This window comes from Tympanuchus pallidicinctus, unplaced genomic scaffold (genome assembly GCF_026119805.1).
Source record: "Tympanuchus pallidicinctus isolate F22 unplaced genomic scaffold, pur_lepc_1.0 scaffold14, whole genome shotgun sequence".
NCBI classification, from domain to species: Eukaryota; Metazoa; Chordata; class Aves; order Galliformes; family Phasianidae; genus Tympanuchus; species Tympanuchus pallidicinctus.
In genome coordinates this window covers 9,727,682-9,741,803 of record NW_026294659.1, presented here as the reverse complement: position 1 = coordinate 9,741,803, position 14,122 = coordinate 9,727,682, and the positions used below count along the sequence as shown (strand labels likewise).

At 36.6% G+C, this 14,122-nt stretch overlaps 1 protein-coding gene across 2 annotated transcripts in view; it reads right to left on the bottom strand.

Moving 5' to 3' along the window:
* Nucleotides 1-389: 389 nt before the first annotated feature.
* USP9X (ubiquitin specific peptidase 9 X-linked) overlaps nucleotides 390-14,122 on the bottom strand; it is a 99,547-nt gene continuing 85,814 nt past the window's right edge. For both annotated transcript variants that reach the window (XM_052674321.1, XM_052674322.1), the window contains exons 39-45: nucleotides 10,886-11,071; nucleotides 9,032-9,252; nucleotides 7,050-7,138; nucleotides 4,527-4,683; nucleotides 3,962-4,174; nucleotides 3,402-3,497; nucleotides 390-1,983 (exon numbers count right to left, since the gene is read on the bottom strand). In XM_052674321.1, coding sequence (XP_052530281.1) covers nucleotides 1,849-1,983; nucleotides 3,402-3,497; nucleotides 3,962-4,174; nucleotides 4,527-4,683; nucleotides 7,050-7,138; nucleotides 9,032-9,252; nucleotides 10,886-11,071 — 1,097 coding nt within the window. In that variant the 3' untranslated portion in view covers nucleotides 390-1,848. The remainder of the gene's footprint in view (nucleotides 1,984-3,401; nucleotides 3,498-3,961; nucleotides 4,175-4,526; nucleotides 4,684-7,049; nucleotides 7,139-9,031; nucleotides 9,253-10,885; nucleotides 11,072-14,122) is intronic.

Genomic DNA, 14,122 nt, shown 5'->3' with positions numbered 1-14,122 from the left:
ATGCGCCTGCGACTGAATTTTCCTTGGTTCATTTCAAAACTACAGACCTTTAATTAGATAAGCAGCTTTGTTTCTATCAACTCATTTGTAAAAAACACCATCAAGCTTGTGCTCATTAAATATATATATGTATATATAAAAACATACAAAAAGTACAAGATAAATCACATTAAGAAACTTTTACAGTGTAATCGTCCTGATTATTTTATTCCGATGGGCCAATTTTTTATTTTCTCTTTTTTTGTGTGTGTGCACAGAAATCTCAACGTGACTGTTGTTCCAGAACTCAGCACAGTGCCACTGCACAGAATCCTTTCTGTGCAGTCCATTAAAAAACCAAAAACCAAAAACCAAAAAAAAAAAATCAACACACACCACAGGACAAAACATTCTTCTTAAATCAAATTCTATTTGTGAATTCAGCAAAATAATTTCTATAAAATAAAACAGCAAAATATTTAAATAGTATAGGGTGGGCTGTATCTGTTTTGCAGGGGTATTTGGTTTTTAGACAGGTTCCAAAAAATTACACACATTCAAGTTACCAATTTTCATTTAAATACAGTATTTACTGATGCGTTTCTCGAAGTCTTTAAACAAATGTTTATTCTGGAATAGAGATACCTCAGAATTGTATTTGACTAACCAGTAGTTTCTCTTCTCATTAAACCCTGCTTCTAATGTTAAGATCTCCTGCATATGGATAAAGAGCTAAGACAATTCTCGCTTTCAAGTAGAACTGTGAACGAGCAGAAAACCAGCAAGTTAACTTGGTGCAGTGGCACTCACAAGTACTGTGTGATTTTGTTGTTGACTTCCACTTCACTGGGATGCAGTAGAAGGAAAGTGTTAGAAGTTTATCTAATAAGCTCTACCAAAGAAACAAAACAAGCACACCAAATACAGTCTATTATGCTCCAGGCATCCTGGCATAGCAAATTTTTGCATATTTGTTTTAAATCTTTTAAATTCCTATTACTGAAAACTAAGTGTTCTTTATCCCACCCAGAGACAGAACTGTCAAACATCAGATGTGAGGAACATATGTGAAACTGAAAACCACTTGTTTGTTTGTCACATTTTCCCTCCCCATTTTATAGTCTAGGTGTAAGAAGAAAAAGTTCTGAGCGATACAGTTGTCACATTGGGACAACTGCTGTCACTTTTTTCCCCCCTCGTTGGCTACACTAACTTGGTGTGAAGCCATGCTAAATGTTACAGCATAACTATAGCTTCAAAGTGATTAACCTAATACCAGAATGAAAAAGGCAATGAAAAAAGATCTAGAAACAATGTTACATCACCAATTTTCCACATCAACCAAATAATTAAAAGTTTACCAGCCATTACGTTGCTCATAGTAAAATCGACTCCAGTGGCAAAGAATTAACATGAAACTATTTTTGTGGTTGACATGGATAGGCTTTTTCATAAAGGAGTTGATCCAACTGCCGTGAGGCAGGCAACACTGGTCGCAGAGCGCAGCAGATATATCAAGAAATTATTTTTTGTTTTTTTTTTTTGTAGATCTGTGAGTCTCATCAAGACAAAAAAAATGTTTCTTGCTTAAGAATTAACAGTCAAACATTAATATACTATATACACCTTTGCCATTTACACATTAGCATCAGGCCATTTATTACAAAACACTATACACTTTCCACTGCAGGCGGGTTATATATTGACAGCAATTTTCTGCAGATAAGACAGTGAATAGACTCTCCACTCCATGTTGATTAGGAATAGTTTTTCTAGTTTTAAATATTAGCCAGACACAGAGAAAGGTTGGACTGTAAGGCCTGGGTGCACAGTCTTGATGGAGCAAGTTAATTGATTATGTGCATTTCACTAATCTTTTGTCTGAGGCGGGGAAACTTCTTCACTGCCTTCATAGTTTTCTTGTGCTCGTTGGCCAGTTCGCTGAGGGTTGTTCATATGATGTGCTGCCGGGCCTGTGTATGGCTGTCCATGCACATGGTTATTCTGGAACAAAGCATAAACATTTTACAAGGACATTACATCGAATCAGCAGAGCGTTCACTAACCTGGGCTTTCACCTCTCGCTTCAAACTACTGAGGAGCATCTCTGAGCACACCCAACATCTGCTGTGGCAGTACTTGCAGGAACGTACACGACAGCGTCGCCGTTCCTCTGACTCACATCCTTCACTTACCTTTTTAACTAACACAGTGTAATTAGATTTTCAACTTGTGAAGACACAATGATGAATTAAACAGTCGCTGTAGCTTTTGACTAAAGAACATTTACATGCAAAGCAAAAGCAAGAAAAATGGGCTGCCTGTGTGCTCTGGATATTGAGCTGTGCATATTTTATGACCAGATTGAATTGGTGTGCATGTTTTCCTTACGACAATGGAAAAAGCAGACCTGTATTTATGTAACATACACTGATGTATGGGAAAACTTTAATGTTACAGAACTGAACGAAATCTAGACCAGTCATTTTCTCCAGATGCTCTGCTCTGTCCCAACTTAAAAAGCTGTACACACAGCTGACAAATGAAAATACCTCATCTACCTATTGCTTTGCAGATTTAACCAACTGTGGAGAAATCAGAAACATGAATTAGGGATTGTGTGCGTTAGTGAAAAATGCCACCTATTGCAAGGAAGTGAACACATCACACGGGTAACGGTGGGGTTACAATATGTGTCTGAACTCAGGAGCTCAGAAGGGAGTGGGAAAATCTGCACAACTTACCAACTGCTCTGCTGAGAACACCAAGTAAGGAAAGCAAGATGGAGGGAAAATGGGTTTGGGCAGGAGAGGAAATTAAATTAGCAGATTCAGAATAAATAAAATTAATTGGAACAAAAAAAATGGGAACTAAGTAGGGAACCTACTAATTTAGTCAGTCAAAATATCTGGCAATGATTTCTTTTAGATCTGTCTCTCCACTAAAAGTTTAACTAAGCAGCCATTCAGCCTGGAACAAATTTACATGTTGTATGTACTTAAAATTTGGAGATCAGTGTTCATTGCACACAGCAAAGATATTCATTTTTATGAAAGCTTTATCATCAACTCTAACCAAAAGTCAGGCCTTGAGCTTGATTCTAAATTTAAAAAATGAGAAAAGCAACTCACAAAATATCAACACAAACAAATACCAGAATCTAATTTCGTATGCACAAGCCTGGGATGACATCTGTCCCCCTGCTGTTTCTATGGATGATTAATCTCTGATCTGGTAACATTAAAATTCTCTCATGAAAGTGATGGGAACACTGTTTCTGGCAAAATGGATCTGAATCTGTATTTCTCCAGTGGTGATATTTGATAGTATCATGCTTCTGGCTAAACACCTGTAATGAGAGTTACTATGAATGCTAACGTTAAAAGCTAACCCAGGACTCTGAGCAATTCTTAAGCTTTTACCTGTTGATACTGGGAACCAGGTGAATGGGGATACAGTGGTGCATCTTCAGGTGGAGAAGACTCATGTTCATCTGGAGCATCAGGATCATCTGGTTCCTGAAGTTTTAAAAACATTCATTTACTGAGGTAAAACAGATTAAGATTGTTCTATTCAGAACCAATGCTTTGTGCAAGCGACCCTTTCAGGCATGCTCTAAGAAAAAACATTCCCCCAACCCCCAGTGTCACCTGTAGCTCGTATCTATACAAGTGATATAATATGTATAGATAATATAATAATAATGATTTGTATTAGGGTTATGATGTATTTGTATTAAATTCCCACCTATCAACATAGTACTGGAAAAATAGACTTCAATCATTTGTAATCTACTTCAAACATTTAATTTCAATTCTAGACTCATTCTTTAACTGACGGATGTGTGTAAAACCAGTGGATAGGAAGTGGATAAAAACGTGAGTACATAACTAAAGCTAACAAAAGTATAACTCCTTATCAATCACTTGTTTATAGATATATTTACTTCAAGTTTTTAACCCATGCTGAAATAATTCTTTACCTCCTCTGGGCAGAGTTCACAAGCTTTTGCAAGAGTCATTCTAGCACTGTGTGATCTCTCTAGGAAGTAGCCATTTGATGTTTCATTGCTTTGTACAGGTGGAGACCAATTATTATAGGTGTACTGGGGATTGCCAGTGTATGGTCTACGCTCAAGCTCATCTCCAAGCCATTCTACTGCCCAGGTCCATTTTCTCTTCAAATCTCCGTTACTCTGCAGATACAAAGTTAGCATTTAGAAATTATTTTCTCTGTACTTCAAGAGAGGAATACTTTTTCCTTTCAAGGGAAATCAATTTATATGCTGTCGTTCAAAAGACTCATTTTTTCACAATATAAGCTTCAAAACTGAAGTATAAGAGCATCTGCAGTTGCATCACATGAACACAAGCATAATAAAAAAAACTCTGAATTCAATATACTGACCATCTGATATCAGAAGGTTTACTTGAGTTTTTACTTGAAGGCCATAATTTTGTCAAGCCAAAATATATATATATATATAGATATTTTTTAAACAGACAGCAGGAAAAAAACCGCAGCAGGAGAACAACAAAATTTATTACCTGAAGGATCTGGTAGGCTACAGGGCAGTTGCTGAAGAGGGCTACCATGCATTTTATACATTGGTAAGCTCTTTTCTGATAATGGTTCTTGGAGCGTTGAATGGTGTCAAATAGTCCATCCCTGTCATCTGGGATTCCCTTAAGCGCATTGTGAATCCTACAAAAATATTCCAGTATTTGGTAATGTTTAAGCCAGTCAACAGTTTAAGCTCTTTGAACAAAATAAAACCAATCACAGCAATGTTTTTTTTTTTTTTTTAATATAAACTGCATTTACAAAACAGTATTTTTAAGTTCGTTATGTCCCTACAGAGTTTGAAACAGTTAAATCCTTGACAGAAGGACTATGTTACAGTTACAGATCTTCAAGATAAAGCCTTTTAGATGCAGTTTCTCTGAAGAGAGGTGAATGGTACATGCAAGTGCATAAGGGACTTGGACAATCACTGAAACCAAACACACATTCTGTGCCTTCTACTCTTCAGGGAGCAGATAAAGGAATTAACTGACACACTCAGTTTTTGCACTATTTCCCAATTTACTTATTTTTGGTTTTGAAAAAAAACACACTGGAGGAGAACACAGCTCCTAGACTGTCAAAATCTCTAAGAGCTAAATTCACTGTAGGACCAGCTGTTGACCTCTTTCCTGTTCAATTTCTGACAACAATCAGCAAAGTCTCCAGGTAGCTGACAACCTAGGCCTCACTCCATGGACTGCACTGCACTGCTCCAGCACATGTAGTGATGTGCAGTAAAGCCAATGATGGGACTAGAAAACAAGTCTTATGTAGAGAGGCTGAGGGAACTGGGACTGCAGGAGGAAGCTGAGGGGAGACTTCATTGCTCTTCAACCAGACCACAGCAAGAGGAGCGTGGGCTTCTTTTCTGAGGCGACATGTGATCTTGAAAACCTTTTCCAACCTAGGTGATTCTTCTCTATTCAGTTCTATCTATCCCCAAACTGGGGCATTAACTTGTCAAATCACAATGCCAAAGAATGGCAGCAGCCATCCCAGTAAGAGAATACAAGAAGCACTAAGGGATGCACACTGTTAAAGAACATATGATTCTAATTTTCTGGAAGTTATATGCATTACTATTTACTATGGATAGTTACACTGTTCTTGACAGCAAGAAATCAGAAGATGACTGCAGTTGGACACTCTATATTCCTCTGCTGCAGCCTAGCATGAATCCAATGAAAGCTGTTATTCTTGAGACTACAGTCTTGAATACAAAATGATATATATCTTCAATCTAATAAAAGCCACACCACATTCAACCCCTTTCATATCTACATTATTTCAAACATAGTACTAATCTAAACAAGCTTGCTTGCCACCTACATTTTCACTATAACATGTTTTCTTTTACTTCATACTTCCTAAAATATGCCCAACCTCCAGTGTTTTGTTGACTTTGGACAGGACATCTGCTTAGAAGAAAGTACATCTAACAAACCGCTTTATATTTGCATTACAAATCCATGCAAACATGAAAAGCCCACATAGGATGGGTACTCTCATCCCTTACCTTAGCAGTAATTCCAATAAAGAAAATGAGGAAACCCCTCCACCCTAGCATTCGGGTTTTGGAGTGTGGTAAGCCAGATTACCATCCTCTCTCTAAGTATCTTCTAGAGTAAGGCTAGGCAACTGTTGAAATCCTGAGAGTAGTCTACATCTACAGGGATGTATTTAAGAGTTCACTCCAACAACTTCACTGTGGCAGACAATTTTAAAGTCAAGCATGCTCTTACTCAAAATATTTAAAATACGCATGGGACATGGCTGCAAATTATTTAGTAAATCCAGTATTGCCAATATTCATCAATTATGAAACAAATTTTGAATTTTTTGTGTAGAACGCTGATTACATTTATTTTGTGCTACCTCTCCTATTACTGTGTAAACCTTCTGAGGAATTGACCTCTAACCTCTCAGACAGTCAGAAATCATTTGCAATAATTACATTTTCCTAATCTTACCTTTCATAAGCCTCATTCCCTAGACATGAAAATTTGGTTTGAAACTGGGTGAATATTTAATATTTTACAAGATAAAATTCTACTGAAATGATATCACACAAAATATTCACATCTACGAAATCTGCTCTTCTCCCAGGTTCACACTTCACCCATGCCTTAGTGTCATTCCTATGATTGCTACATGTATTAGTGAGGCCAGAATATCACTGAACCCTCTTAAAATGAGATGCTTGCAGGAATCAGTCTAAGCAATCTATAGTAAATACCAGTATGTTTAGCTTAACTTCTCCTCTATATGAAAAATCTTGAATTTATAGGACTGAGTAGCAAATTTCTCAATAGTAAGGAAGACAGGTTAAAAAAAATACAGATTCAAGTTGTCCTGAAATTTGTGATAAAGAGAAAAAAATGCTTTATTCCCTATCTTTTGTTCTAAAACTAACCTCTTGAAAGGATTAGCAGCAGAATCACTGGGAGAACTGGCTGTACCAAACACAGTGGTAACAAATGATGAAAAGATAGGTAACTACAAACCTGTGAGTTTGCCAAGAATCCTCAATTAATAGGATTTGCAGAAGCAGATCCAAGTAAGGTCGAAGCTCGTATGTGTATGAATACGCAACCTTAAAAAGTAAAAACGCAGAGAAAACAAGAAAGCATTCTTCAAAGTATGTAGATTACATAGAGCAATACAATAATGCAATTAATTTGAAGTGAATTTTATAGTAACGTATGGGATATTTCAAGATGCAAAGCACACTATTATTACTTCCAATGCTGGTAGCATCGGATTGTTTTCTAAATTCATGGTAGGTTTTGTAAAGGAGAAATGTTTCATCATGAGTTTCTAACACAACTGAAGTGCCAGGCATGATACGCAGATAAGTTATCTTGAAAAGTACCTTTAGAAAAGTAAAATTACAAAATAGTGTTTTCCACTGATATTGTTACTTCTAGTCAGTATGTTCAAGGTTATACTAAAATGGAAAATATGCAGCTAAGTAAAACATCAGTAAATTTACTCTCACTTTTTTTTTTCAAGAAGGATGCAGAAAAACTTCACATTTACATAGATAATGATTAGCTAACTGAAGTTAAAACAAACTTTATTTGGAGTGGAAAAGTACGATTAACCTTATAAAAATTACAAAGGAAAAACAAAGCAGTTCCAAACAATGATTATTTCCTGAGCCTGAAGCCAAATATGTTTTACAGACTTGTAAAAAAAATGACCTTACATGCAGAGTCAAAATAAATAAAAGGGAGATTTTAGAAAATATCCCAAAGTTTGATGCTAACGAAACAAGCTGTTGGATGGATTACGAATGGACAATGAACAAAACGCACTAAGGAGATCAACCTTGTCTATTTCTTTCATAGAATGACTTCAGTTAGGAGGCACCTTAAAGCCCATTCAGTTCCAACCTCCCTGCCACAGGCAGATCAGGCTGTCCGAAGTGCCATCCACAGAGTGGCTGAACAATTCCTGGGTAAGTCATTCACACCTACTGCCTCACCATACTCACAGTGAAGCATTTCCTCTTAACATCTACTCTAAACCTACCCTCTTCTAGTTTAAAACCAATAGATTATGTCTATCACTGCACTCATAGATAAGCAACTCCTCCCCACTGCTCTTGTTGGCCCCCTTTAGGTATTGGAAGGCTGCTCTAAGGTCTTCCCAGAGCCTTCTCTTCTCTAGGTGGAATAACCCCAACTCTCTTAGCCTGCCTTCACAAGAGAGGCGATCCAATACTGATTATCTCTGTGACCCTCCTCTGGACCCAATCCAATCCAATAGGTCCATACCCAATATCCAATAGGTCCATACCATTCACCCTGCTGGCCACCACTCTTCTGATTGAACCTAGGATACGTTTCGTCACCTGGGCTGCAAACACAAACTGCTGGCTGAGCTTCTCGTCCACCAGTACTCCCAAGCCCTTCTCCCACAGGGGTGCTCTCAGTCCATTCATTCTCTAGTCTACTTATATCCGAGACTGCCCTGACCCGAGTGCAGCATATTGCACTTGGCCTTATTAAACCATATTACGTTCCTGTGGGCGCATTTCTCAAATCTGTCTAGGTTCTTCTGAATGGTATCCATTCCCTGTGAAGTATCAACATGCACCATTCAGCTTGCTGTCATCCGCATTTTTGCTGAGTGTGCACTCAATCCCATTCTGCCCACATCTCCAATTGCAATATTAAGTACTACCAGTCCTAATATAGACCTCCAAGGGGCAAACGCAGAGCCCTGAGGTTCATCCTTAACCTTGTGCTCCTAACTCAAAAACATTTACTGCTTTCCTAAATTTATAAAAGGACTTCTCATAATACTATGCTATGATGCATACACCCAAGCGTAAAGAACACTGACAAAAGATACTACCTTAAGGGAAATTTCTTTATCAAGCATCTGTTCAGTATTCAATAAGACAATTCCTATACATAAATACAGTATCTTGCATCACACACACTCATATACTCATCCTTATCCTAACATTTGTTTTTACCTGCCAGAGAAGTTCACTTAGGACAGTGGAAGAGAACTGAGGATTCTCCCAACAGCAGAAACGAAGCAATTTGATGGTCTCTTCAGAATTGCTGCAGTCTTCAATAATTTTCTTCACATAACTGGTTCTCACAAACAAGATGTCTGCTACGTTCTGCTGAAGTGCCATTATGGGTTGAGATAAATTAGGATCACCGTAGGGGTTGGTAAGTGGAGGATTACCTGCAACAAGCAGTTATTCTAGTAAGCAAGATCTAAGTCACTGTAACTAATCAATAAGCAACAGAAAGGGAAAAAAAGGAAAAAAAAAAACCAACACAAAAACACAACATCAATTTGCTTTGAAACACGCAATGGTACGAAATAACTTTCTGATTGCAAAGCTGGACTCTTGCTGACCAAGATAAAGCTGCTACTCTCTGATAAAGTTATACTGTGACAACCAAAGCAGAATATCTGAAGACAGATTCATATGCAAGAGAAGGAACTGCTGGAAGTTTTCTCAGTGAAAACCTCTTACTACAGAATCTGCTTCCAGGCTTATATAATACAGTTCAAATCCATCAAATTTAAGGACACATTAAATCTACCATAGGAACAGCTGGTAGAAAACTCCAGTCTGAATCTATAGAGTGTAGACAGAATACTGTTCTTGAAAAAAATCAGAATTAACACAACTTCTTCAGTAGTGTTAATTTTGTACAAAGAAAGACTGTTCATTTGCTCCTGATGTTTATTGATGTAGCAGTGTTACATTTTTAGTTACTGAATATGAATAAAAGTCCGAAGGAGAACCTTCCTAGTTTATTATGCTAAATCAAAAAATACATTAACTCTGCAAATAGTAATCATAATTAATAGTCATAAAATGTTCACACAAAACACATTTTTAGTATATTATGAATACAGTGAATATATTATTTATTTTCAAAAGCAGAATATCTTCGTGCTGTTATCATCAAATAATGTACTGGAAATAAAACCAAATCAAAGTTGCCAAATGGTTCTGCAGCTCATTATAGCACAATAAAATGTTCAGTTCATTAATTCTTACTATGGTACATTCTAGCCTATTGACTTTATTGCCTGACACATTGAGCCGTAATGAGTTTACCACTGAATAGCTTCTCTAGAGATTCCTAATTAGGTTTTCTAAAATATACTTAATATAGAACACATACAGATACAGGTTATAAGACAAGCTATAAAATTCATCTAACCCAATATTCTGCCATCATTTCTCAAAAGTAGCTGCGCAGTGTCTTCAATCAGTGTGGATATTAATGATTTATTCTATGATAATTTCTAGCTGATTCATTTGTAAATCAAAGTGCTCGATTCTATTTGTCTTTCAGACTGCAAATGAGCACCAAGTGAACTTTCAAGAGCTATCCAAAGCAACGTCTCTTCTCCAATAACCACTCAGCTGCTTCAGAGCCTGGTACAGCTTCTTCCGTGCACAGATTACTCTGTCCTGGTAGCATGAAAGTCATTTATTATTTTATTTCCTACTCAGAACCAAAAATCTTTATGCAAGTCTTTGTGATCAGTTTAAACTATTCTAAAATCTGTAATATTTTGCATCAACAAGTAACTATTTCACTATCTGTTTTCTTCTATCTTTATTTAATAAGCCACGAAGTACAAACTCTAGAACTGATTTTTGTTTTACATGTTTTTAAGTATGTCAGTATCAAATCAATTTTGTGTGCAAAAAAACTTCAAACAAAAGGAGCTGTTAAACACGGAAGGCAGGCGTTTTTTCAACTAATTCATTTTATATATGGTAACAAAAGGTGCACAAAATACATTAATATATACAATTGATCTAAGGAAAATGTAAAATTCACTATACCATTGATAGAAGACTGCATCCGCGATGACACGTTGCAACATCGGATCAGTTGGGACACAACAGTGTACAGCTTCCCCAGTTCAGCATACTGGTACTTAATTGGAGGGCCTGGACCTTCATCCAGAGCCACAAGCATGAAGGTTGCAGGAACATTTAGTTTCAGAAGTTGTGTCTTCTCTGCCACACCTACAGAGTGAAAATTTTTTTCTTATTTCTAGCACTGACATACATTTGTCAGAAAAAAATACTATGCAGTTGGTAACTTCTCAGTTACTGGGTTTTATTGTAGTTATTACCTATTCTGGAAAAGAAAATCAGTCAAATGTACACAAAATTATCTTCAGCGTGATCTTTTTTCAACTGAACGAGAGTTGTAAATGACAGCAATTTCTTAACAGTACTCATTAACACTTGAGTAACTAGCATTTGTGTTTATTTTGGAACAAAAAGTTTCTTTTCTTTTTTTTCCTCCCAGAGGTGATCATTATGTGGCCCAGGAGTAGATGAAGACCTCCACAGTGTATTTTGTGATTTTTCCACTACGCCATAGATACATCAGTTACAAATTTAAGACATTTCCAACTGTGTCATACTACACAGCAAGTGCAAATAAGCATGACAAAAATCAGTTTAAGACAAAACAAAAATAAAAAAACCTGCAACACCAATCAATAACCCAACTAACCCAAACATCAGTTGGTTTTACTGCAAAGGTGCCTTGCACCTATCTACCATTACACCTGGTATATGTCCCTTCTGATCTTGTATACTGTTTCTCAGTTTAGCTATAAGTCATGATTTCTCACACATTTGCACAATTTTTTCTTATTCTAAAACAAATGAATCTTAGCTATCATCTCTGTAATAAGAGGAAGGAATCCAGAGAGCACCTTATTAGAGCTCTCTTACAGTACTTTTTTAGTTACGTTAGCTTTGTAATTACATTCTTTATAGAATGGGCCTCTCTTGCTTGAATTACTTAATCTCTCAAAACAGGAAATCTTATTCACAGTACTTAAAGAGTGTAGCAGGAAGGATGTACTGTAGCTTTTGGTGAATGCACACTCTACATCCATAGAGATGCCATCAGCTTGTACATCGTATATACAAGCACAACTGGCTGACTCAAATTGCTTAATATTTCCATGTTTATCTTTGTGGGGTTTCAAATGCACTGAATGACATAAAAAATTCAGAAAAAATGAGTCAAAGCAGAAGAATCCCATCTCTTTTCGATAACGACATTAAGTCCAGCCATGGTGGAATATCTGCCTAACAAAAAGATTTATCAAAATAACATGCAGTACAGGTGAAACTGAAGTAATTACCTAGAGTTACACTACAGACATCAAATTTAATTCCTTTTGTGATGATAGACAGTTTTAAAGAACTTTCAAAACTCTGTGTCATTTCTACATGGGAATATTAAAATAATTTAGTTTGGATTGATATTCTTGTTTAACGTTTTAGGCAAAAAGGAATCCAACAAAACCTCAGACTTTTAGCCTGTATGAGGTGATAACCAGCAACAGCTGAGCTGCTCAATATATGCTGTAAAACACTGTAGAATTCCCAAGGGAACAATTTTCTGACTTCATACTGCTTCTCAAAGGATGAGAATATTTTACATTAGATACGAGGAAGAGTCCAACAGACTACTGCTATGGAATAGTACTGTATAATTTGTAGAAAATGCTGCACAGAAAGATGCTTGATTGCACAGGCTACCACATGAGAAATGGTCCCTGATAGAGAATCCAAGTAACTGGGAAAAGTAAAAGAAGTTTGGTGAGAAATTTACTCAGTCAGAAATTGTGAACTACCCTCTTCAATCTGGGAGTGCAGAAGCAATATTTTATTCATTCAATTTGCATTTTACTCCTCTTAATTGCTCTTCCTGAGTGTAAAAGTATGAAGCACAATGTTTTAACTCACTTCAGAAACAGTTTATGATTGATTTTCAGTGTGAGCGTAATGCTATGTGAAAGCATAATAAGGATTTTAACATTAATGTGAACGGAGCTAATTCAGTTTAACAGTAAGAATTACCTTCAGTTACAATTATTACTTCAGATACTATTTTATCAAGTTCTTCGCATACACGCTAACAACTTTCTTCTGGGCAAAGAACAAACACAATCCAGAATTTAAGTGTTTTTGTTTGTTTGTTTTCATACTTTTAAAATTGTATATATTACTATTTTTGTAGTGCTGGACATAATCAAGACCCACAGCAAAAACAGTTGATGCTGCAGAGGCCATAGCCAGTATTTCACATCTACTGCTCCAAAACTGATAATCGCCTCACATCAGTTGTATTACAGCACGCGTATGATGGATGAATCTTAAATTCAGAACCTGCAAATATAGAGAAGTCCTACCAGCCTTGCATTCAAAGAAGCTAAATTTACGGGGAGATCACACTCAATTTCTAATTTAATTTTTCATCAGTAAATTTAGGACTCTAATGTTCAGGAAAAGAATCACTTTTCCAAGCTTGGGAGAATTTCACTTAAGCCTTCCTATATTGCAAAAACACCCTCTTTTCCTGCCAATGTTTATCTTGGATGAACGACAATACTTGATAAACTTAGAGTGGAATTTCCTGATTTTTGCATTCTTTTACCTCATATGATGCTTTAGTGAAAACATTCTGGCAAGCAATGATGCCTTAAGAACAGACATAGAGCTATTTCCTCAGCCTCCCAGAGGTTTTAAAGGGAAAGAGTATTGCAGAGCTAGTGTTTTGCATTTGTAACTGTGAAGTTCCTATGTGAACTAAACTGAAATTAACACTGAAAGGCTACAACTGGAACACACAGACAAAACATGACCAGCTGCATTACTCTACTTTAAGGAAAAATCATCTCTTTGTTTTCTGAACTTCCACCTTTCTGAACTTCTTCAGACCAGAAACGTTAAGACTCCCACATACTTCCTGGATCTCATGACCTCCCTGTGAAAGAGGTCTGCATGAAGAATAATTTATCTTCCTGTATTTTCATCCCCACAAGATCTCAGGACAGCTTCATAGCTTTAAGCTGCTTCAGTTGTCCTTCTGAAGACTGCAGGAAGACAGAAACCTCAAAACCCAAACAGGAGGAGCAAAGGTTCTCGAGAGAGCATTCACGTGACTTAATCTTAACAATCTGCTTGAAACTGAAAAACTGGATCCTCATGCAATTACTTGGAAAAATAAAACATTAATAAAAAACACTACACTGCATCAGCACAGTG